The sequence below is a fragment of the Phyllostomus discolor genome, chromosome 5 (assembly GCF_004126475.2).
Source record: "Phyllostomus discolor isolate MPI-MPIP mPhyDis1 chromosome 5, mPhyDis1.pri.v3, whole genome shotgun sequence".
NCBI lineage: Eukaryota > Metazoa > Chordata > Mammalia > Chiroptera > Phyllostomidae > Phyllostomus > Phyllostomus discolor.
The window spans coordinates 119958834-119985218 of record NC_040907.2 but is presented as its reverse complement, the minus strand read 5'-3'; the positions used below and the strand labels follow the sequence as shown (position 1 = coordinate 119985218).

At 42.1% G+C, this 26385-nt stretch overlaps 1 protein-coding gene across 1 annotated transcript in view; it reads right to left on the bottom strand.

Annotated features, from left to right (window-relative positions):
- Nucleotides 1–26385, bottom strand: part of KCNMA1 (potassium calcium-activated channel subfamily M alpha 1) — a 749962-nt gene that overhangs the window by 360121 nt on the left and 363456 nt on the right. The window contains 1 exon segment of the mRNA XM_036027545.1: nucleotides 7340–7401. Coding sequence (XP_035883438.1) covers nucleotides 7340–7401 — 62 coding nt within the window.

Below are 26385 nucleotides of genomic sequence, written 5' to 3'. Positions count from 1 at the left end.
TGGAAGGTCTAGCGCCATTTTCTCTCCCATTCCTAACATAGTCCCTGATTTTTCCAAGGAAATGTCAAAGATAAGCAGTTTCCTTCTAGATGCTGCTGCATGTGGTACCTATGTATCACCAACACAAAGGGAAATAAGCAAGGAAGCAGAGACCCCCTTAAGGGTGTGTGTGCAGGGAGAGCACTCACCAACTTGGCATATTCTCCACCCCTCTTCTCTTCAGGTTTATACCTAATCGATGAGAGGATGGCAATTCAGAAAATGGGATGAGCCCTGGCTGGCATAGTTCAGTGGGTTGAGCGCGGGCTGCGAACCAAAGTGTCGCAGGTTTGATTCCCAGTCAGGGTACATGCCTGGGTTGTAGGCCATGACCCCCAGCAACCGCACATTTATGTTTCTCTCTCTCTCTTTCTCCCTCCTTTCTCTCTCTAAAAATGAATAAATAAAATCTTTAAAAAAAAAAGAAAAAGAAAAAAAAGAAAATGGGATGAGGTGAAATGTTTGAGTTAGGGTCTGTCCCAAATCAGAGGACCAAGCGTTACCATGAAAGGTTAGATTCTGAAAGGGAACAAGGACCTCCCACTGGGAGTTATTTACAGCCCCTTAGCCCCTCAGGGGCTCCTGTTCCCCCACCTCCAATGGGCTCAGCAACTCCACCACCTGACCTCCCATTCTTTCAACAGCTGCTGGCTCTCCTGTTGTATTCCCTTCACAGATGTGCAGAGCTGCTCTGAACATCCTGCCCTTGAACTTTCCCTACCCATAATTTTCCAAACCAAAGCCTGGCAATAAAAGTGTCAGGGAGGGATGAAGAAAACTGGGGGGAGTATTTAAGAGGGAAAGAAAAGAATAGGGGGATGCTTTACACACACAGTGATTTGTGCTGACTTCCTCAACAGAGGTTAAGTACATGGCATGACTTCTCAAAAAAGACACAAGGCAGAGAGTGGGAGCAAATTCTCAGAATCCTACCTCGAAAGACCCTGTTCCCTAAAGAAACAGGGCACAGAATGAGACAGCCTCCTTATTTCTGCCTTGGGCTGCCTCACTGTTCATGATGCATGGCCAGGGGTATGGTAATGGTGATAGTTACAGTAGTGCTCACTGTACCTTACAGTTTACAGTGCATTGTCATGGAGGTGATCTCTACTGACTTCACAGCTCTGCCAGGTGCTTGCCAGGAGGCTGGACTTGTGGGAGGCACTGCGTCAACACCTGAGTGCACAGTTACTACAAACAAGACCAGAGAAGGAAGCTGGATATATGAAAATTATTTTAAAGGCCTACACTGAAATGTCTTTGGGACCAAATTTTCCCGGAGTCCATTGGTTTGGTAATACTAACTTCCTAGGCACACAACTAAATTCTGCAACTCCCCCAAAGAGATGAAAGCCTCCTTCTAATGGGAAGCAGGGACTCTGTCATTAGCTAGTGGGTTGGCCAAAAAGTCCATTACATTTTTTCCATGCATGGCTCTAGTAGTGCTTAGTTGTCTTCAACTTCATCCAAAACAATTTTGTTAGCTTGTATTGTGACAGCTGTCCTATCAGCATGCATTTAAAAAACTTGTTAACATTGGTGAATTTTTGTGCAGTCATTTTAATATTAAAGATGGAAGAAAATAAGCAACATATTCAATGTATTATGCTTTATTATTTTCAAGAAAGGTAAAAACACAACTGAAATGCAAAAAAAAAAGATCTGCACAGAATATCGAAAAGGTGCTATGACTGATCCAACATGTCAAAGTGGTTTGTTAAGTTTTTTGGCACTATTGACATTTTAGCCAAATAATTGTTTGCTGTGGGGCTCCCATATGCACTGGGAGATGTTTAGCAGCACTCCTGGCCTCTCCCCACTGGAACCCAACAGTAGGAGACAGCAGACATACTCAAAATATCCATACCAATAAAGTTACCAGTAAAAATGAAAAATGTGGCTTTTATCTTGTGGAAAATAGCATAACGGACTTTTTGGCCAACCCAGTATGCTAATGTGCCAAATAACAGGCATGGAGAGCTAGGTAAGGATGGGACCACAAAGTGCCTTTCCATCTGGAAAGAATCCCTTCAATGGGAAGAGCACTTGAGAAACAAGCATTTCTCCTTTGTCTTTGCTAATTTGACCCTGTTCCATCCAAAACACTGCTTCTCCCCTGAGATAAAAAAGAACAGAGTCTTATTAAGCCAAAATGGGAGAAATGAATCAAAGTCCAAAGAGATGTCAGGTGGCACATGTCCCATGTCATAGGGAGAAAACTGAAACAGGACCCTTATAAGCACTGCTTACTTTCAAACTTGTTCCCAAAGGTGAGAAATGAGGAGATGGAGAACAAAAGGGAAAACAAGGCAAGAGAGTCGGCAGGACGAGGTGGAGGGACCTCTCAGTCTTACAACTTCTCATCAAACCCATTTAATCACTTCCTCAATCTGGGATCTCAGTTCTTGACACCTGGAAGGGAGATGACGCCTTGAGATATGCTGGATTCAAATTCTGGTTCCACAATTTATTAGCTACGTGGTTTTGGGCCAATGTTGCAGCTTTGGCTTCCTCATCTGTAAAGTGGGGATGCTGTAATTCCTACTCTATCAAGTTGTTAGAAGACTTCTGTGGGATTGTATGTATTATTTATTTTAAAGTGCTTAGCACTACACTTTACAAAAAGCACATGATCGATGAATATTATTCCCCCCAACCACCTGCCCCTCTCTTTTTGAGGAGAATGTCTAGGCTGGGGAAGAGAGAGAGGCCTGGCATGGGAAGACTGGGGCAGGTATAATAGTTGAGTGACTGGCCATTTCTGCTAAAGCTCTGGGTATCCTTAGTGCCAGTTTCTTTATCAGAGACTATAACAGTCTGGTCAAGTTCTATTGCAATCTTAAAAGCAGTTTTCCTTGACCATAACTAACCATAGCAATTTTACCATGTGAAAAATACTCACTTGGCATTATCACACTGAAGATGTTTCAAATGAATGATTGGACACAAAATGAATGAATTATTCAATACAAACTTAAAATTTTAAAGACTAGGGCAAGACCATTTTCACATCGAAACCACACTGTTACCCTGGAATCCAGCCCTTAAATTAGATGTCTCTCCAAAATGTGTGCTGCTGTTTCCCCCTCTTTCCTAATGAGTGCATCCCCCAAAGCACTGCTGATACCAGGAGCCAAGAGAAAGCAGCAGGCACCCCCCCATTGTGTATCAGCCATTTTGGAGCAAATAAAGTCATTAAGGAAAATTTTAACAATGTATAACCTTTCAGCTTTACTCTGCTAACAGCAGGTAGCTTGCCTTTCAGAGACAGGAGTCTGCATTGAAGTCACCAGTAAGCAGGACTTGACCTTCATTTTCAGTATATGCAGGATTAAATATTCATAATTCATGTAACTATAGCATAAAAAGTAGCAGACTTTAAACATGAATCAAAGGAATAAATATCTTCACACAGGTGAGTCATCCTATCCCAGAATGCCCTTGGAAAAAGTGCAAAGAAGCAAGGGTCCTGAGCTTCTCTCTTTTCCAACTTTCTCTTGAAGTTCTAGAAGCAGCAGGAACTGCTGTATAATGCAATCCATGGGTGCTGCCCTCACACTGACATCTTGGGGCTTTTTTCCTTATCTATTAAGGGAAGAATTATTGCTCCTTTGTCAAAGGGAGGAGACAGGAAGGGACGGAACCAGTCACAGTGGCATTATCACCCACAAAACATCTAAATAACTTTTGACTTAGTTGTACATTTTTTTAAAAAACCTTTGCTTCTTAGAGTTATCAGAGTGTGAGAAGAGTTGGTTGGTATAAGCACTGGGAGACATAGGAATTAGGAGTTAGAGTGGGGTGTGCCTTAAACTGGGCACAGTGGCTTTAAAAAGAATGACAAAGAAATGGAGTTCTTTTCTTTTGGACAGTAACTGTCTCATGTGGCTAACTTAAGGGGACCTCCTGGGGGCTGGGATTACTGTGTGTGGCAGGCTTAATGCATCTCTGCGTCTATTAAGGAATTGGCATTAACATCTAGCCAAAGATTTGGTGGAACAGCTATCCTCTGCTTGGGTGTTTCTAGAGAGTCTACCACTGAGATGATGAAGCATAATTTTAACACAGTTTAATATACTTCTCTTTGGCTTTCAACTCCAGAAATTGCAAGAACAATCGGTCTTAGCTAGATAGTAATCACTCGATGCTGCACAAGTGGTTCTTCTGTGGTGATCACTCTAGGAAAATTAAGACCCAAAGAAGAGCCTCTCAAAGCCTTACTGCTTAGGGACTACCTTGGCCTGACAACAGAAAGGCAAACACGTGTAGCTGAGAACATATTTGGAAATAACCTAGCCACTGCCTCTCGATAGTAAAATAAGCAGGAAGGGTTAAAAAGATCATACACCCATTACTTACGACACTTATCTGAAGTGCCTTCCTCATCTGCTACCCCACACAAGTGGAATGACCACCCAGACCACCTGTCCTCTTGTACAACCTGAACTGGCCTGTCTTGACACTGAACCTGCAGAGTGTCATACCTTGAACTTGTGTTGCTGGGGTATTCCCCACCATCTAGGGGAGGCCAGCTCTGATTAAAACTTATCGAAACAAGCCATTTCATAGGCAATGTCTGCCCAATTAGGCCCACACAAGGGAAAGTCTACGGATTGTGTTTTAAGTTACTTATTAATCTGAAGGGTATAAATACTAACTCAACTTCAATGGAAGAATGGGGGGTATTTTTTTCCTGAATGATGACTTTATATAAATTCCAAGAAGTTTAAAGCTTTCTTTCAAATATGCCCATTTCTTTCCAAGTGGCCAGCAAAACCACTAGTGTGTAAAACCAATGACAGTTTTGAATAAAAAAAGAATGACTTTAAGAATTAACAGCCTGCTTTCTTCCCCAACTTCCATTTGCATTTTATGTGTGGATAGAACTTCATTTTATCTTGTTCTCTTTGCCTGTAGTTTGCCTAATAGATTCTTTTTATGTTTTTATTCCTGGGACTCTGTAGACTTATCATAAAGGTCACTTTATAGATTCCACTTTAATTCTTTCCCTTACTTAAACACGTTTGCTGGCTGCCCCCATAAAGACGGCAGACTTCTTGGTGTTGACTCTGCCCATCAGGTCACCCACAGGACAGCACAGTAGTATATGGTGTTAGAACCAAAAGAAGTAATGCAAATAAAAAGCAGAAAGGGCTATGTAAAAGCACACAAGTTTTTCTTATGTACAAAGTCTCTCTATGCCAAATCACACAGTCTGGTGACAAAGAAGAAAGACCAAGTTTAGGATGAGGCTAGGCCAGTCCCCAAGGGGAGTGAGGACAGTCTTGGTTCTCAGACTACTCGAACTTTTGCGGGGAAAAGCTGAGAACAGAATGGAAGGTGCATCCTTGGAATAAACTTGCTGCAAGTCCATAAAAGAACCTGAACCTGAGAGGACCCACAATTCCAGCTTCCCCAAGGCTTAGCACAATCAGAACAAAATCCAAAGGGCACTGCGGGAGTGCGGGGCATCCAAGGAAAAGGGTTTTGCCCGTGGAAGTCCGCCAGGATCAAAGTACACAAGACTGCCTCACAGTAGATGCTGTAAAGAAGGACACAACTCAGACCCATCCAATGAGAGTATTTTATTTAATTGAGAAATACAGAGGAACAGGAAGGAGGCAAAGGAAAGAAGGTACTGAGGCATCTGTCCTCCTAACCAAGAGCCACACTTGCCTCCACGTAAGGCTTGCTCGGTCTGGGGCATACAAACCACATGCCCAAACCCATGTACTGAGCCCCGGCATGGAAGTTGGCAGGGTTGCATCCCAAGAAATATGAGAACACTGCTCACACCTGGGGAGAGAATGGAGAAATAAGACTGGGGCTTTAAAAGATCTTTGCTTCCATTCAAATAAGATCAAAATTATTAAGCGTAGATATTTAGAAGGGGCTTACCTTCAATGACATCCCACTTGGAGTTTTCCAAATTGAAAAGCTCTTCTTCTCTTTCTTGGCCAGGAAGAGCTGATGGAGAAGTATGAGGAATCTTATCTCCTGGAGAACTTTTAAAGGCCCCTCCACCTAAGATGGTGAGGGCAGCCCAGCCTCATGAGTGGGGATGGACTGAAGGGCCTGATAGTCTCAGACACGGCTGATTCCCAGAGACAAGTAATTGGAGCTGATACTTCCTTTATCTTCCCTAACATGACATTTTGGTCTTGGCATCCATGTGCACAAAATCCTTAGGCCGGTGATGAGATGCCTCTGAGAAATTCAGAGTTTAGGTGTGTATGAAAGTATTACCATCCTGAGCCACAGAAAAAGAACACAAGCTCAGAATTCAGACACATCAGGGCCTGTGCCAACAGGGACATCAAGGAGGTTTCCTGGGGTCTGACTCTAGTATCCAATCATACCAGGGATAGAGCTCAAGGAGTAAGAAACACTCTCATAGTGAGAAGTGCAGACAAAGAGCTCAAGGCCACTGTCCAGAGTCAAGTTCATGTCACCACAGAAGGGCCGGTAGGGCCAGCACAGTTCCAGTTTCCCAGGTGCTGTCAGCTTCAAGATTGCTATAGAACAGTTGGAACAAATGAGTCTTGCAGGGGTGATGCCTGCAGGAACCAGGGCAGACCTGGCCACACCTAGCCACTCTGCTCAGTGACTTCTGCCTCCTACAAAGCCTTTACCATCTGTCACATGGACCCCACCGCAGGCCCACCGTGAAGCAGCAGTTCACCCTGCTGGCACCTGAGGATCTTCATGAATGTCCACTCCAGAAATTCTCAGATGGCCATGGTCCTCCACCTCTGGGAGTCATCATGAACTCCTCTGTTCCATCTCCTTACCTTCCCAAGTCAAGAAGCACCAGCAGGCAATGCTTCAGCTGAATATTTGGTTGGTGGGATAGTACAGCACTTTCTAACTGACCTTGAATAAGATTAAAGCATTGGAAACTCTTAAAAAGGGAAGAACCCTCACACCTCGGCAAGAATAGCTCAGCCTCTCACCCGTTGGACACTGTAACTTCTCAGAGGTTGCAAATGCACATCCAAGCCTCTTGACATCTTCAGTGCAAATGCTTCATCAGGAAATAGCTATTTAAAAATAAATAGTACCCAGCAAAATGGCTTGAACTCAGATACCCTTCCCTCCCTCTCATAGCCAGCAGAATCCTTCCTTGTGAGAGCTTGCTTTCCCATTCAGAAAATCGGCACAAACAGCTCTGCCTTCCCCAAAGGTCTTTGACACTCAGGAGGTTCTCGTAAAGCTCGGTGTTAAAGTAAATCATTGATCGATGTAAAGGCTCACAACTGTGTTAGAAACAGAGGGCACGACAATGAATTTGAATACTCACTTTGACGAATCTATGAAGTATATTACAAGTGCACCAATGCTGAGAGCAAAGACTAAGACAACCTGCAAAACAAGAGAAAAATGCCGTCACTTAAGGGCTGAACAACACCAGGATGTTTATTTTTTAATTTTATGACACATGTAGTAGCCACAGCTCGGAAACATGGTGCCAACTGCCTTCTGGGGCCTGCCTGGAAATCTCATGCCCTTGCCCCCTGGTGTGGGCTCCTTACCTTGTGGTAGGCAGCAATCTCACTGCTGGCCCACAGGAGTTGGGGCAGACTCCTGCATCCTAGGCTCCGGCTTTTTATTTGGCCCTGTCACCTCAGGGTGAAGCTTATTCACAACTGAAGTTAAAACACTTCAGTGGGTAAAGAGCAGGTAAAATTTTGGAGTGATATAATTTTCATACTATATGCAATCTAGGCCCCAAGGGCACTCAAATACAGGAATACCAACTTTTAACAGCTTTAATGAGGTATAATTTACATACCATAAAACTCGCCCATTTTAAACATACAATGCAATCAATGACTTTGAATGACTTTACCAAGCTGTGCAGCCATCACTGTGCTGTAGCTTCAGAACATTTTTGTCCTGTCAGGAACATCCTGTGTGCCCATAACAGGTAGTTCCCATTCCCACCCCAGCCCTAGACACCCACTAATTCACTTTGTTTCTGCATGAAAAATATCAATTGAAAAGCCTGACTTTAGACTGGACTTCGCATGGTGAACACACAGTGTACAGATGATGTATTAGAGAACTGTACACCTGAAACCTATATAATTCTATTAAACAATGTCACACCAAAAATTTAATAACGATTTTTCACAGATCTTATTATTTCTAGGACCAAGCATACCTTCTCTTTTCCACTGGTTTCTGGAAGCCAGGAACATCTGGCTATAGCTTTGTTCTTTCAGCACCTAACAGTTCATCCAGGCAAATGAGTAAGTCCTTTAGATAGAGAGGGTCTTATAATGTTGATCTCAAGTTGTATTTGTTTCAATAAACTTATAGTAAAATATAGGGGGGAAAGAAAAGCACAAATTTGGTGCTTCTACAAACATCCATGTGTGGGGGTGGAGGACAGTTCTAAGTATTTTAGAAACCACTTAGGTGAAGAACACCAAATAAGGAAACACATGAGGCCAGCTATACGGAAATTCTCACTCTTCTTCACACTCTTCACTCAAAAGTAATCACCTTTGATAGAAAAGACAGGTGGGCATCTCCTTTGCCCAGACAGGTGGGTGGGTCAGAGGATACCTGTCACACGAAAGTCCATCAAATGAATATGTAGCAGACCGGGCTGATACTGACACCTCTCTGCTTGCTCAACATTCTAATTTGTTGATTTAATCTTTCACAGAGGAGAGAAGTGGTCCAGCTCAAAGGATGTTCAAATATAAAACAGCCACTAAGAGTTAATGATTATTAGCCTTGAGAACAAAAAGTAAACACCACCACCACACACAATGCCAGAGGACCACAAATACCTTTCAGACCTGCTAATATTCTAAAGGGACTGGAAATTGAAAGGGGTTAGAAGTGTCGGTCTCCTCAGAGTATCTGTTAATATCCCTCTGGCACTGGCTGTGGGATAAATTCCAGTTTATGAAAAGATTAGGTAAAATTAAGCCATGTGCGTGTGTGTGGGTGGGTCACTCACACATACCTGTACTTGTGTGTGCACCACAGTGGCTGGCAGAGAATGAAATCTGCATATTCATTTTGAACAATTGAAAACTCTGTGGAGCTACTGGAGAGGGATGGTGAGCTACACACTAAAAGCTGACAGGTGAAACAACTGGATACTGTGAAAGGATTATGTAGTTCCATAGCACTTGATAAATTATCCATATGAGAGGAAGTGTTAAGACACCACTGGGGCCAATTTTATTCTTCAGTTTTATTCAACTCTAAAACATGTCCCACTTGAATCCAAGGAAACTCCTGCAGTCTGTCAGTAATTACCATGAACCCAGTGCAAAGCCACCAGCAGCTCACCTCAGCCTCTCCCTTCACACACATTCATTCATTCATTCACTCATTCCTTGCAAAGTTATGCACGGAAAAACCTCCCACACACAAAAAAACACAAATAGTCCTCTGCTTTTCCCTTTATTATCTGAATGAGGCAATAAAACAAATAGCTTAAGATTAATTCTGATCTGTGCTATTTCTGAGACAAGCAGTTAGATCCTGGCCCTGACCTCATTCTCAAAATGCTGCAAAGGGAAGGGGTTTGGCCAGAATAGAGGGGAAGGACCTCCTCTTCATTCATAAACAGATGATTCAAAACTAATCTCTGTCAATTTGGCTGTGTGTGTATGCATGTGTATGAATGCTGAGCCTCGGTCAAGCTGCAGACACAGGCTTATTCCATCAAAAGCTAGAGAGGAAAGGAGGAGAAAGGCAAGTGGGGGTAGCAGGGGGGAATGCATAGAGAGAGGAGAGGAGGAGAAAAAGGAAAGAAGTCCTTGCAAATGGCATCTACATCATTCTGAAATGAGTTCAAAATCCATGCTCTCCTGCAGTGGCGATGATTTCCCAGCCTTGGGAAAGGCCAAAGTAGCTGGCACTAGTTTCTCCCAGGGCCTCCCACTGGTCCCTGTGATAGAAAATAGCATGCAGCTTACTTAAGCAAATCAGCCAGTGACAGGAGGGAGGGAATCCTGCTATCCTCTTAAGATGCAAACTCAAATATCAGCATCTCTCTAGTAAGGCAAGGGAGGTAAGACATGCCGAAGACAGATACCTCCAAATCTCCAGCAACTAAAGATTCTGCTGAGTGGGCCTCTGCTTGGGTCCTAATCTTCAGCTGGAAGGCCTTCTCTCAAGGAGGTACAGGTTGCTCAGACTCTCCCACCTGCCCATCTGCCTCCAGACAGGAAATGATCGATGGGCAGAAGATCTGTTTCTCCATATTGAAACAACTGTGCATGTGATTTTTAAACTTGCTAAATGCCTCTTTATCATGTCAGGCTTGATTACACTGTCAGCCTGGATCCAAGTGCTACAGAAAATAAATTGGTCCTTTGGATTTGGCCATGAAAATAGGAATCCAACAGAGATTCATCTTCTACAAGCCTTAGCAAAGGATGCATTCTCTCTCTCTCTCATCTTTAAAAAAAAATCAGTTTTACTCTACAAAATGTTATACTTTAGCCAAAAATGGTAATAGTTATGTTATAGAGCACCCCTAAATAATCATCTAAGTATTTATTCCACATCTGCAATGCATCAAGCGCTAGGAAAAACAAAAGAAAAATGTCTACTTGGAGTCATAAAATACAATCCTTTCTAAAGTAATCCTTACATAGATGAATCCAATGCTAGTATCTAATCAGTGTTCAATTGTGTGGTATTGGTCTGATCAATACATAAGCTATTGATTTGGTGTAGCATACCTGAAGGAGAAGCTAGGAACAGTAGGGACGGGGGTTCTTGTCCCAATATTCTCCTCAAACTGTCCCTTCTTCCTACATGTTGTGCCTCCTCAGTAGGAGGATGGCCATGGGGAGTCCATCCACATGTTTCCATGGTCCAAAGGATAAGGGGCACTGAGGCCCCAAGGACACAATAAGATGAGGCCAAGAAAAGCAGAAAATCTGAGACAGGAAAACACCCTTTAGCAGCTGAGTCACAGAGTACCCCTTACAATGACCAAGCACTCTATAAAGCACCATCTAAAACAAGAGCTTGTGAATGTAGTCTGACCAAGGCGATAATGTCAGCATGTCCTCTCAGGGTACATCTTGCACCAACCTTCACTAGAGCCTGTACAGTCTTTCTAACTTTTCATAGTCGGAGTTACCTTGGCTACTTTGCATGGTGCTAACTGCCATATTCTTCCATTTATTGAAAACACACATAGGCTGTATGGTAATACTCAGTACTGAGTGATGTTTACAGAGTTCCAGATTCCTAAAAATAAAATTAATTTGATAAATGTCATTGAAAAAATGATGCCTGTGAATCATCTATTTTCAAAACTCCAAGAGCAAACATGACGTGTTTGCACAGAAGAATGCCAAGAACACACACACACACACAGTGTACTAAAAGAATGCCTGTCCCTAACACCTGCCACCGGGAGACCGTTGATAACTGGAGGGTAGAGAGAATATTCAGTCATCTTCGTGATGGAAATTCAGTAGGCTCTGAGGATTTTTCAAATGTCTCAGAAAGCTCAAAAAAGTGTGAAACAGCATGGCAAAGCACAGAATGCCCACCCTTGGGCCACTGGGGCTGTTCAAGGAAAGGACAGATTCAGGGGTGAGACTGTGGAGATGAATGAACCAGGAAAGTTGACTCCAGAGATGTCCATCTAGAACCTGGTTTCAGGTTGTCAGGTTTGGGCTCAAATGCTTTCAATAAACATGAGGCTACATGGGCCTTCAGACATGAATTTAAAGCAGGTACTCCCAAAGGTGACTACCACCAGATACAATCACCACAAGACCTTGCCTTGAAACACAGAGGAACTCTCATCTGCCCAGAGACCAGAAAATTTTGAGCTTGGGGAGAGGGGGAAGTCAAACATCTCTTATTTTTAACAAGCTCCTCCAGTGAATCTGATGTGTGGCCAAGAATGGGAGTCACTGAATTAAAGCCATTAGTGGAAACCACTTAGCTCAAGTCAGAGATTAATTCACAAATGTCTCCTTAGCAATTAGCCCATTAGAACATATGCATGAGGCCTGCAGGCTTTGAGAATCGTGCTAGGAGTACTCGAAAAAGTACAGAGAGGAAGATGAATTAATTCTCTCCTGAGCAGGTTTTACACATTCTGCTCAGCTCCCAGCGGAACAAATGACCCTAATTAATGATTCTGCATGTTTGATTGGGGCCTACCCAGCTACTGGAGGCTACAACCCCTTAGAATGTGGACAACTTTCTATATATGATCCTGAAGGCATATGATCTTTCTATTGAGGGGTGATTTACATACAATAAAATTCACTGTATCAAAAAGATAGACATGAGAGAGAGCTCCCAAGGCAAAACAATCTGGCAACATTTTGTTTTTGGGAGACAACATCATTCCAACATACAAATTATAATGTTCAGTCTGGTGAATTTAACAACCCCAACAAACATTTATTGACCTCCTATGTACAGGCCTAGACAGACAGGGAGGGAAATAGAAAGTTAAAATAGCTAAAAATAGCTAACCCAGGCTTGACCTTTGCCTTCAGCAAGCATGGAATCCAGAAGTTTAAATTATTCAGAGGTCCCTTGTGAATTTAGCAAATGCTACACACACACACATAAACAGACACTTCCGGGATGTCCAAGGAAGAAGGAGACAGAGAAGTAACACCACCATTACTGCAGACTCCCAAAGTAGAAAAGGAAAGAGAGAAGGGAAAACCAAGGAAGAGGACAGAAGAGTTCCTGACCATCCAGGTCCACCGGCTGTTCCAGGGAGGAACAGATGCCAGGTACATCTTAGGACTGACACGTGGCAGAGGGAGCACGGGACTCCCATCAGGAGGCCTGCCTGGGTTTGAGTCTCAGCTCTGCCCCAATAAGCAGTATGCTCTTGAGTACATCACTTAATGTCTCTAAGGCTGTCTCCCATTCTGAAATGGTGGGATTGGAATAGATAACCATCTGGATTCCATCTGGTTATCTGTTCCAATCCTTCAGTGGGGACCTTGCATACTGTAAAAGAACTAAAGAATTCTGGCTTATAAAGATAGCCTTCCTTTATGCCAACTGTATGCCATTTGTACATAATTATAATTTGGTATGAATTTATTTCATCTTGAAACAATGTGTCACTAATCTATGTCAGAGAGGCTTGTTTCTCTCACAAAATCACAAGTGGGAACTCCATGGACACTCAGATTCATCTGTGTGTCCAGTAGGCAATCAACTGCTTGTGCAGAATGTCATTACACACAAGCAGCTCTCTTCTAGGGCTGTGCCTCACCTCTGCCACGGCTACAGAAAAATGGGTGGGGGGTGTAACCCAGCCCCCTCGCCTCCTGCCTCTGTGATTCTCTGAAAAGCCCACATTTCTGTAGGTTTTACCCTGAAAGCTCATATTCCCAGTCTCAGTGGTTTCTTAAGGGAAATAGGGAAGAATTTTCTTCTTCACAAACTGGCAAGTATAATAATATGTTTTTCTCATCCCTTACCCTTAGTGGTTCTCAACAGCAGATATAATATTGTTACCAAAAAAGGGTATTTTTTCATCATAAATAACAAAAGATTTGTAAAGTATAAAACCAATATTTTGACAGTGCCATTTAAACATCCAAAAGTGCCCTAAGTTTCCAACCTAACATTCTGGTGCACTTCATTTGACTTGTGCAAGTGCTTACACAAAAATGCTATAAATGGATATACTGGGAACCAAGACTCCAAACAACATTGTAAGTACAGATGTACTCAAGATGAAATAAAAAATAAAGAATGTTTTCAGTCATCAATATTTAGAATTACAGCATTAAAATAAAATATATGAGACTTCCAGATTAAGAGTGAAACTATGTAAGGAAGCCTAGGTAAATGCTTATGAATTTGTGGCCATTTAAATCTGGTGCTTCTAAAAGTGCAATAGTATGAAATGCAATATTAGTTAGCGTAGACTGAAGTTTTAGGGCACAGGATATAAACTAGAAGCAGCTCCCCTTAATACCTTCAAATGACTTCCATGTCTTCTGGTATGAAAAATTAAATCCTTGACATGGTTTACAAAACCCTGAAAAGCTGGCCCTTTTCTCCTTTTCTGGCTTTATCTTACACTCTCCCTATCTAGACTCCAGTTAATGGATCTTTCACTTCTTATTCACCATGTGCCCTGCACAAAAAAAAAAAAAAAAAAAATCCTACCACAGGACCTTTGCATAAGCACGTCCCTCCTCCTAGAAGACTTGCCTCCCCTCACAGACTATTCATTCTTCATATTTCAGCTCTACTGTCATGTCTCCACCCACCTAATTCAGAAAGGTCTCCCATGAACATAGTCTGTACTTTTGTAGCACTTGGCACAGCAGAAATTTTATAGTATTTCATTGTGCAGTCATTTGATTAATTCCTCTATCCTCTGCTGGACTAAAAGTTTTATAAACACAAAGTACATGTCCTTTTTCACTCATCACTAAATTCCCAGAGTTAGCAGTGTCTCTATATTTGTTAAATGAGTATTTGGAGAAAAGGCTGAAGAGTGAGTTTTGAGACTGGATGCAGTGAAAGCAGAAGAGAGCTAGAAGGATATGGAGCCTCAGGGAGGGAGACTTTGGAGTGTAAAATCTGACAGAGGTGAGAAGTTCCATGTGAGGGCGGAATCCAAGAGGCTACCAGCTGCAGTGCATTGCAGTTGAGAAGGTCAAGGATCTGGGATACTCAAGGGCTCAGACTCAAGGCAATGGCTGGAGCTGAGGGTGAGAGCAGAAAAAGCCAAGGATGGAAGCCATCCTGAATGGTGGGGCGGGGGCAGGTAGACAGATTGCAGCATTACGAGAGTAGGCAGAATAAGGATTCAGTGGATGGCAGGAGCCTCAAGACTAAAGGTCTCACACCAGGACAGCAGGGGGGTCAGAGGGCCAGAGTGGCCAATGGTCCCTGGACTATGAAGAATCAAGTAGCCTCCACTGAGAAAACTGAGGGAAACTTCCTCTCTTGGGAAAATGGGTTCAGTGAAGGTGTTAGACATCTGGAGTGTCAGGTGAAGAAGTGAAGAATTTAGATTGGGAACAGGACAAGGAATCTGTGGAAACAGAGCAAAACACATGTCCTGAGGAGGTGAAAAAATATATAAATAATACATGAACATATATGTATGCATAATATATATACATACACACAGGCTGCACACAGAGATAATAAAATAATACTCTACTGATCAATCACAAATTGGGCTCTCTGTTCACATTTATTAACCAAGTACATTCCCAGCAATGTATCACTGTCCATTATCAAATTAGGTAATTTCAAAATTACTATAGATAAGAAGGAAGCCCTGGAAAATAATAGGGCTCCTTTTGAGTGTAAGCTACAAAGAACAAGATTATTATAAATCACATATCTGCTGGAATATAGACAAAATGAAGTGCAATAATGGCCTTTTTGGAAAGGGAAGAGGAGACTGTGGCTAACAAAGACAGCTATACAAGGTCTGAAGTCTTATTTGTAATGCGTTCCCCATGGAAGAATCTGCAGCATAGGTCACAGGCTCTTCCAACGGCCCATGCTAACATAACTCTAGGGCACGGGCTGTGTGAACTTCTGCAGGATAGTGTTTCCTAATTGTCACAGGAACGTCACCTATCTTACATCCTAGATGTTACTGACCGTGCTCATCTCACCTTGCACAACCTAAAAATACAGGGGAATCAAATGTGCTCCTCCAACGCCTCAACTTTTTACATCTGAAATAAATGGAAAAAACAGACAGCAATTGTAACATCATATCAGAAGTTTCCCTAAACCTGGTATTCCTCCTGAGAGTCATGGTTTAATGACACTGAAATCTTGCATCATTGCATCATAAAATTGAAAATGTTGATTTCTGTATATTTTCACCAAGGGCATTAAAACTGATGCATTGGCAAGTAAGATATCTTTCATTTGAGGTCTAAAGTTTGAAAGGCCTTTCTTGTCTAATTATTGAAAATCTAGAGGAAAAAGTTCCATCTGCTGGTAAAGCTCCCAAGTTTGCAGCTAATGAGCTTTTGGAAAATTGTCTGGCTGAAATGCAATAGGGTTGGCCAACTGGGTGTTTAATTTAATTAGGTTTGTGGGATGAGAAACTTCTATAGCACTGTCAGGCTGCCAGCTGCCACTTACTGTCACCAAGGACTAAATTTATGGCTCTCTTTGTCCTGCTTCTCAAACTCTGACAGTTTTTATAGTATATTAAAGGCAAAAGATGGAATTGAAAGCAGAGACTCAAACAGACACTTGCACACCCAAATTCCTAACAGCTTTATTCACAACAGCCTAAAAGTGGAAGCAGCACAAAGGTCCATTCACAGAAGAATAAACAAAATGTGGTGCATACATATCAAATGGAATATTATTCAGCCTTAAAAAGAAAGGGAATTCTTACACTCACTCCAACATGGATGAACCTCGACAATATTATGCTAAGTGAAATAAGCCAGATGAAAGGACAGATATTATATGATTCCACTTATAGGAGGCACCTAGATTAGTCAAATTCATAAACGTGGAAAGCAGAATGGTGGCTGCTGGGGGAGGAAGGGGTTGGTGTTCAATGTGCAGAGTTTCTGTTGGTGTTAATGAAAAAGGTCTGGAAAGGCATAGTGGTGACAGTTGTACAACACTGTGAATGTACTTAAGCCACTGAATCGTACAATTAAAAATGCTAAAACAGTAAATCTTATGTGTATTTTATCACAATAAAAAATGGAAAAAAAATTTGAAAACCTGCAAGTAGAATCCAGCAAGATATTCATTCACATTTCAAAACTCAAACATAATCACCTTCTCAGAGGGATACTGGTGTCTCTCCTTTCAAAGGTGGTGGGTACCTCCCTGAAAGCTGTATCACATATAAGTGCCTCTTGCCCCTCAGGTATTGGATCTTATCCCTTACTTAGCTAGAATTTCTTTTTTTAGTTTCCAGAATCTATCTCCTTTTAGCCAGAGACTTTACATGGGCCCCCACCTCCCCCTCCCACTCCCACCCTCATGTATCACTGATGCACAAAGTGAGCTATATATTTCTAAGGTATCAGGGATTCTAACTGCAGCCAGAAACTATGTTGTCTTCTGGCAACTGTGGCTCAACTCCCAGATATGATTGGGAGTTTTAAAAGAATGTATTCTTTACCACAATAAAAAAAAGTAAAAAAATAAATTTTAAAAAAGAGTATGCCCTTGGCTTATGACCACTGTAAAAACACAAAACAATTTCCTCCAGAAGGTAATGGAAGAGACAGGGTATTTGGCCTCCAAGTCTAAACATCAAGGCCAAGCTGCAGTAATGACTTTGCTACAGCCCCTCAGTGGGTTGGTGGGACCTTAAAGTCACCCCTAGAAACAACCTAAAATTTCCATCTTCTACAGTAATGATTTCGCTACCAAAGATGTTGCTTTCAGAAAGGATCATCAATGAACCCAAGAAAGCAGTGCCACCAGAGGCCCTGAGCAGCAAGGAAATTGGCAAAGATGATAAAGCCATTCAACTGACAACACAACATTGACACCAACATTGACCAGGCTTCAGACCCAGTCATCTGCCCCACATTGGGACTGGCAGTGGATGCGCATGCTCACATGCTCTGTTCCCAAAGCATCACACTCCATTTTCTCCTTTGTAGAACCAATCATGGACCACAACAAAGGGGTCGGTCTTCACAAACTCCAGCTGGGAAAAAAACAAAACTAGCAGGCCCTTTTTGTTAAGGTTTACAGTGGGTTGAAATCCAGGTCTCCAAGTAGAAGGAACTAGGCGACATCACTCCCACTTCCCTCATCCCAGGAAATGATGGGTTGGTTTGTTTATTAGTATGTACTTTCAAATCCTTACAGATAAGTTGCCCTTCCTGAAGGAAGGAGAAAGCTTTAAGAGATACCATTTCTCGTGTTCACAAATTCCCACTCCCACAGCCTGGAAAAGCAGAAGGCAGGATTGATCAGCAGCACAAACCTCAACACATTGCCCTAAGCAAGAGCTACAATGCCTCACCAAGTAACGTATCACTGCTAATTTGGAAAGGCTGGACCACAGCTGCAGCTGTCACCTACTCCTGAGACGTCTCACAGATGTCCCTGTGGTCCAGTGAGGATCAGATGCTGATGATGCTGGACAGGGTAACAGGAATTCTGGTTTAGTGGAGACCTACAGTCAGAAAACCACAGCTCACTTTCATTGGTACATGTTAGGGGAAGGGGGTGAGCATGATCAAGGCGTACAAGTTTCCTGCCTCTGTAAGCCTCACACATACTTTGGAAACATAAGAGGAGAAAAGAGGACTGTCTGTGGAATACTTCCACTTTCAAGGTCATTCACAAGCATGAAGAATGCATGTCTGATGTTCAGGTCAGTTTCATACTTTAGCATCTCTGACAGGCAGACCGGGCACATGGTTAGCACTTCAGCAGGGTAGGAGCCAGAAAATGTAGGAAGAACTTCATGTTTATTATTTTTAAGAGCTCCAACATAGTGATCACGGAGAAATCAGAAATAGGGTGGATGTCCTTAAAACTTTTGTATGGATTTTCCAGATTTTTAATTTCTAGGTGGGGGACAACCATCACCTTTTCAAGGTGTAGGGCCTCTGTTGTCATACTCCATCCATGCATTTCATCACAGCCCCAGCCTGGTCACCCACTTGCCTCCTCATCCACTCTATTAAAAGATCTTTATGCACAACAAGTCATTCCTATGAACTCCCCACATCATTCCACAGTCATTCATTCATTCCATACCACTGCTGAATGTCCACTATGGACTCAGCGTTAGCTGGCAAGGAAAACAAATTGTAGAAGAATGCTCCTGCTTTATAGAACTTAAACTCTTGTTTTCATTCTTGCGTAAAGTAAGATGACAGAGTTCAAAATGAGGCACCTAGCATCAAAAAGCTTTCAAGATGTTTATACCCTAGCCTAACAGTGGTTTTAGTTTGCATCAGAATTACCTCTAGGATTTGTTAAAACACAGATGCTGAACCCATCCCAGAGATTCTGATTCCAGAAATCAGGGGGAGCCTGAGAATTTATATCTCAGGTGATGGTGATATGGACCATCTTTTTGGGAACCAAAGCTTTAAATCATCATAAAATTAAAATTTATCCTTCCAAGATATTTTTTGAATATGGATATAAAATCAGTTTAAATTAGTTATTTAAGATATGTACTATTTGGACAAAATTCCCTTTAAATATCTATAAGAAGATACTTCAAAGGCATCTGATAGGGGAAAATTGGCTAGAATTCTTTATCTTGAAATGTTATTCCAAATCATTTTCATATTCTAGTTCGATGGGCTAGACTAGTGATATTCAACCTTTTCTATCTCATGGCACACATAAACTAATTACTAAAATTCTGTGGCACACTGAAAATCATTGAGCTAGACAATCCCAGAAAGTTTTTGTTTTTGTTTTTAATTAAGTTGATAGATTTTCCCCATAGAAAGCTTCCAAACTGTAAATGTAAATATGATGTCACTGTTACTAATAAAATTATTTAAACTACTACTTCCGATACGCTTAGATTTGGAAGCCCTGCTTCCACCCAGGATTATAAGACTTATAAAGGTGTGTAGCTGAGGAGACTTGGTTTCCAAAGAAAGTAATCAGAAAGTATTACAAGTGGAGAATGGAAGCTCATCAATAAACTATTTCCTGATTTCCGGTGAAGATGGAGGCATAGGTAGACACACTGTGCCTCCTCACACAACCAAAAGAAGGACAACAACTTAAAAACAAAAAACAACCAGAACTGTCAGAAAATCAAACTGTATGGAAGTCCAACAACCAAGGAATTAAAGAAGACACATTCATCCAGACAGGTAGGAGAGGCAGAGACAGGCAGCTGGGCAGAGAGGACTCGTGGCAAGGCGGCAGCTGCTGGCAGACCCAGTGAGGCGGTGGATTGTGGAGCGGGGTGCACAAGGCTGCAGCTGGCCAGCTAGGCAGCCGATTGTGGACTTCCCACATCTGCATGCACATAAACTGGAAGGAACACCTGGGAGTGAGATAGACCACACAACCCAGGGCCCCAGTGCAGGGAAATATAGCCATTCAAACCACTAATTGAAAACACCCGTGGGGGTTGAGGTGGCAGCAGGAGGAACTCCCAGTCTCACAGGAGAGTTCGCTGGAGAGACCCACAGGGTCCTAGAATGTATGCAAACCCACCCACACAGGAATCAGCACCAGAAGGGCCCAATTTGCTTGGGGGAAGTGGGGGAAGTGACTAAAATCCTGCAGAGAGTGGAGCAAGTGCCATTGTTCCTTCTCGGACCCCTGCCCCATGTACAGTGTCCCAATGCAGCGATGTGGGTTACCCTGCCCGGGGGAATACCTAAGGTTCCACCCCTCACTATGTAACAGGCGTGTCAAGACAAAAAATGGCCCAAACGAAAGAACAGATCAAAGCTCCAGAAAAATACAACTAAGCAATGAAGAGGTAGCCAACCTATTACATGAGCAGTTCAAAACACTGGTAATAAGGATGCTCACAGAATTGGTTGAATTTGGTCGCGAAGTAGATGAAAAAATAAAGGCTATGCTAAGTGAAATAAAGGAAAATGTGCAGGGAACCAATAGCAATGGGAAGGAAACTGGGACTCAAATCAATGGAGTGGACCAGAAGGAAGAAAGAAACATCCAACCAAAAAAGAATGAAGAAACAAGAATTCAAAAAAATGAGGAAAGGTTTAGGAACCTCCAGGACACTTTTAAACATTACAACATCCAAATTATAAGGATACCAGAAGGAGAAGAGGAAGAGCAACAAGTGGAAAGGTTATTTGAACAAATAATAAAGGAGAACTTCCCCATTCTGGCAAAGGAAATAGACTTCCAGGAAGTCCAGGAAGCCCAGAGAGTCCCAAAGTAGTTGGACCCAAGGAGGAATACACCCAAGCACATCATAATTACATTACCCAAGATTAAAATGAAGGAGAGAATCCTAGAAGCAGCAAGAGAAAACAGTTACCTATAAAGGAGTTCCCACAGGCTATCTGCTGATTTCTCAAAAGAAATCTTGAAGGCAAGAAAGGGCTGGAAAGAAGTATTTGAAGTCATGAAAGACAAAGACCTACACCCCAGATTGCTCTATCCAGCAAAGCTTTCATTTAGAATGGAAGGGCAGATAAAGTGCTTCTCAGATAAGGTCAAGTTAAAGGAGTTGATCATCACCAAGCCCTTATTATATGAAATGTTAAAGGGATTTATCTAAGAAAAAAGATAAAAAATATGAACAGTAAAATGACAGCAAACTCACAATCATTAACATCTGCACCTAAAACAAAAGCAAAAGCAAACTAAACAAACAACTAGAACAGGAACAGAAACATAGAAATGGAGATCACATGGAGGGGTATCAACAGGGGAGCGGGAGGAAGTGGGGAGGAAGGTACAGAGAATAAGTAGGTAGAAAATAGAAAGGGGGAGAGTAAGAATAGTACAGGAAATGTAGAAGCCAAAGAACTTGTAAGTATGACCCATGGACATGAACTAAAGTGGGGGAATGTGGGTGGGAGGGGGGTGTGCAGGTTGGAGGGGAGTGAAGGAGGGAAAATGGGACAACTGTAATAGCATAACCAATAAAATATTTCAAAATAAAACAATAAATAAACTATTTCCTTTATTTTTAGAAAGGAACAGTGTTAAAAAAGAATAGTTGCCCATGTGGTTTCCAAAAACAAAGAACCAAAAGTAAAGCCTCTCTGGGTTTCCCCCCATGTGTCTAGGACAGAGAGGCCCTGGGTTCAGGCTCCACCCCTGCAAGAACCTCTAGTGGTCACTTGGCTTCCAAATGCCTGTGAGCACAGGCATGGCTGTGATCACAGAGCTCACAGAACTTCAGAAGGAGTGTGGGTCTGCTTGGCATGTTCACTCCAGTAGCAGCCACATCAGTCATATCAAGTTGCCATCCTAAATTTTGTTTTAAATGCTATTTCAACATAGGATATTTGGATTTAAGTCTTATCCTTTTCTTTTCTTTTTTGTTTGTTGCTTCTATTAAAAAATCAAGCCATTCAGACACAGCTGGGGTAACAACTCTTCACCTTCCCTAATTACCACTCATGTGCTGCTCTGCTGAGGGGCCTCCAGAAAGACCCAGAGCAGACTTTAATCAAAGTACTTTGTACCTTCTCTACTGCAGTCACCAGTTTTCTTAGTCTCTTGCCTATGATTTCCTTGGAGGTAGAAAGTATGTCATTCATGTCTATTCACTATTTTTTCTGCTAACATTTATCAAGTGACTACTGCATACCAAGCTTTGTGCTAGGCCTACATGTACAGCAGACAACCAAAAAGGCCCCCTGCCCTCATGAACCTTATAGTCATAGAGGAAAAACAGACACTCAACCAAAGGTCACACTCGTGAGTAAAAATTGCACACAGTAGGAGAACTCTGAATGGGAGGAGAGGAGAGCTTAGTGGACTTTGGGATCCAAAGAGACTTCATTGAGGAAGACTTCAATGAGAAGGAGTTAACTAGAATAAGGCCAGCATTTCACACAGAAAACGGCACAGTGCATCCAAAGCTTCTTACCACTATCCCATTCATATGTGCTGAGTGAACAAAGGGACCAAGATGGTGCCGTGCTCTCATCATAACAGGACAGGATGAGGGCAGGGTGAAACTGACTAAATTGAACTGAATGAGGACTCAATGTGCTCAAGAAGGAAGAAATATTCCCATTCTGACAGTGAAGAAACTGAGGCAGAGGGAGCTTAAATGTCTTGTGCAATAGGCAAAATTGGGCCTCAAATCCAGGTTTGACTCTTTTTGTTCTTTTAATTTGTGACTCCAAAGCTACTCCCTAAATTTGGGGTTATAAGGCCTCCAGCGTCCCAGGAAATCATCCCCATCATGTTCCACTTTTAAGACTCTGTGGCCTTCCACTAGCTTTCTCTGAGTTCCCTAGTGAAGAAGCATCAAGGCTGAAAGGTTTTCTCAGATGGTTATCATGGCAAGACCCAAAAGAAGACACAAAGGGTAGGCACTGAACCCTATTTCCCCCCAAACTACAAGCAACCCTCTCTCCCATATGCAAGGTAATTATGCCTACTGCTTTATTGTATGTGTGTATTTTTCAGTTTTGTACCCTATATTGAAAAATCCTTCTAACAAAATCCCAATCTAAGGAGGAGGATCATCCAACAGAATGGGCTACTGCAGTTAGTACTAAGCTTTCTGTCCCTGGGGATATTCAAGTAGATTCAGGATGTCACCAACCAGGAATACCATGGAAGGAATTCATTTATTATATCAGCTTCTGATGCCACCTTAATATGCCAAAATTGGAAGCTTCTTGACATGGACTGTGCTATGTCTATATGCTAATGGTGACTATATTTCCCAGTTTTCCCAATGTCCTAGAATAATTATGAAAAGTTCCCCTTTTCACCCTCAAAGATGTTCTGTGTAGATGACAAAGAATTTGGCCATCTGATATAAGACATACTTGGACCTTTGGAGAGGCCTAATACATCCTGACCCAGGGGCTGCTAAAAATCCAGAAGACAATAACAAAGGATGGTTTTAAATGTATAGTGTTCCTATAGCCACTTCAGGAGAACTTCCTGTTCTCTTCTTAATAACCCATGTACCTGACATACCAGGATATGAATGACAGTGCTTAAAATTCTATAATTTCTTACAAATATTCTGTCTCTCTCCCTCCCTCTCTCTCTCGCTCTCTCACACACACACACATGCACACACGTAGTTTACATGGATTAGGAGATTCTCTTACAGGAGCTGGTTAGCTTTTCCATGACCCTGGTGGCACCTTGATGAATGAGTGTTGTTTTTAAGGTCTTGGTTGGTGATGAACATGACTAATAAACTGTTGAAGATGATGGGGACTCATGCAATTGAATCATTAGATCCTGAGAAGTGGGGAGATGAATCTTGAGATTTCAGACCCAAAGCAGCCCATTAAAGCTACTTCTTGAGGCTGTGGGCAGTGGCATCCAAAACAACATGCTCTCAAAATTGGTTCCTAGTGAAAAGAGCAATCCAACTCTGAACTCCTATCATGGGTGGTTTGAGCTGTGTCATATACTTTCTGTACCTAAACTAATTAAGTAGGGAATGGTGGAAATTAATTCCTCATGGCTATTATTTTGTTTATTTTTTTCTTAAGCTTTGCTAAGGCCTATTTGACAAATAAAAATTGCACATATTTAAGGTGTACAACATGATGATTTCATATATACAGGGTTTGGTGAAAGTAAATCTACAGTTGTGATATGTGAAAGAGTTTATTCTTGTATTATTATGTATTCATTATTGTATTATTTATATTATTTGTCTTGTTATTATTTCATAACCTTATTTATTATTTATCTTTTAGGTAATGATGGCTGATAATTTAACCAATGACCAAAAAAAAGTGGATACACAAACAATACTAGAAGACACAGACTGCTAAAAAGGCTCGGCAGCGATGGGCTGAAGAATTTGATACACTGTCAGCAAGCAAACAATTTACAGAATACACGATAAATTTGATGAAATTGGGTCCATCTGTAGTGTTCCATAAAGTGGTTGGCCAGTCAATATCGCCAAGCAAGAAAATGAAATGAAGAGTCCCCCAAAAATCAAAACAAAGGGCCTCCATAAAATTAGGCATTTCCTGTAGATCTTTGAGTCATCTAATACAATGTTTAGGTTTGAATATGTTTTGGTCAAGATTGCTTCCTGGGTTATTAGAAGATGACCTGGATCACCATTTACAATTCTATTAAGTGGTTCTGAATGAAGAAAAATAAGGCAATGGCATCATTCATAAAATTACATGGTCTAACAAAGCTCGTTTTAAACTTTCAGGTGTTGTGAACTGGCACAACTGTGTCTACTTTTCAAGAGAAAATCCCCATATAACAATGGAAGGACAGGTGAATCAGCCAGGGATTAGAGTTTGGGTGGGTCTTTCATATAATGGGGTACTTGGGCCTATTTTTTCCATACAACTGTTATACATGACTTGTATCTTAACATACTGAGGGACACCGTTTTACCATAGTTACAGAGACGGCATGATAATGATGACTTCTTTCAGCGAAACGAAGCTCATCAACACTGTGCCATAACTGTGAGTTTCTTGATTATAATTACTCAACAGGTGGTAGGTCAACAAGGGCCAGTGGAATTGCCACCATGATCACCAGACCTCACCCCAATGGACTTCTTCTTTTGGGGTGTTGTCAAAGATAAAATCTTTTCATGAAAACCATGTACCTCCAGACCAGTATGATTCACTGAGTAAGAGAAGCATGTCAAGAAGTTGATGACAATAAAAAACTCTATGCTGAAGTGTGCTTGTATATAGCAAATAGACTACAAGAATGTGTAAATAATGAAGACTGGCAAAGGGAGCACTTAGGAGACTGTACCTAAGTGCACTGGGTCACTGTGACATTCTTTTGAGTTAATAAAGCTATTGTAATAATCATAACCAGCATGTCTTTTCTCATACAAACAACTATAACGTTAGTTTTGCCCACCCCTGTGTGTGTGATTAGGGCTCAGTAAGACGAGGGGCTTCTGGAATCAAGGCATTCTTCTTACAGAGCTCAGGCATGAATTTACTCACCGATAGAGTTACTCACTCTAAGCTCCAGAGCTGAGGCAGCAGCTTGAAGGGCACCAGGGACATAGGAGAAAAAGCTGAACTGACTAACTTCAGAGCAAAAGCTGGAGGGGCAGGATTTAAAGCAGTTCACTCCTGGGACAGAAGTGCTAGCAGAAACCAGTGTTCCTTGGTTGAGCCCTCCCCAAATCCAGCTGACAGGCACAGGTGGGCCCCAAATCTCAATCTCCATTAACTTGACTATCACTGTCCTGGTGATTCTCACTGTCCTGGTGATTCCCTGACACCCACCTCATCCAAGTCCAGCACCCAGCCTGAATGTCTTCCAGTGTCTGTTCCTCACACACACCCTATCTTGGCTCATGGAACAAACTTTCTTAAAATCTCACAATGATTCACAAACCCCATAAAGCAGCATCTGGCCTCAATGTGCCCCATACCTCTTGCTAAACAGCCCCAAACCCAGCACTACTGGCAACCAACCTTAGTTCACAGCCTCTCCCAGTCACCTTCAAGTCCAACACAGGCAGCAATCATCTGCAGATTGTTTTGTACTCCTACCAAGTGGCTCTAAGCTGAGCACAGACAGTGACTGACCTCAACCTGCACCAATGTCTTTCCCAAGAGGCCCAGAACCAATACACCTAGTGGCTGGCTTCACAACACAGCAGAAGACCAGGCTACAAGGTCTACAAGCAACAGGCCCAAAGGACAAGCTCAGCAGGCACCAGAGCCCTGAAAGCAAATTCCACTTTGTAAAGTCTGCTCTAGCATAACA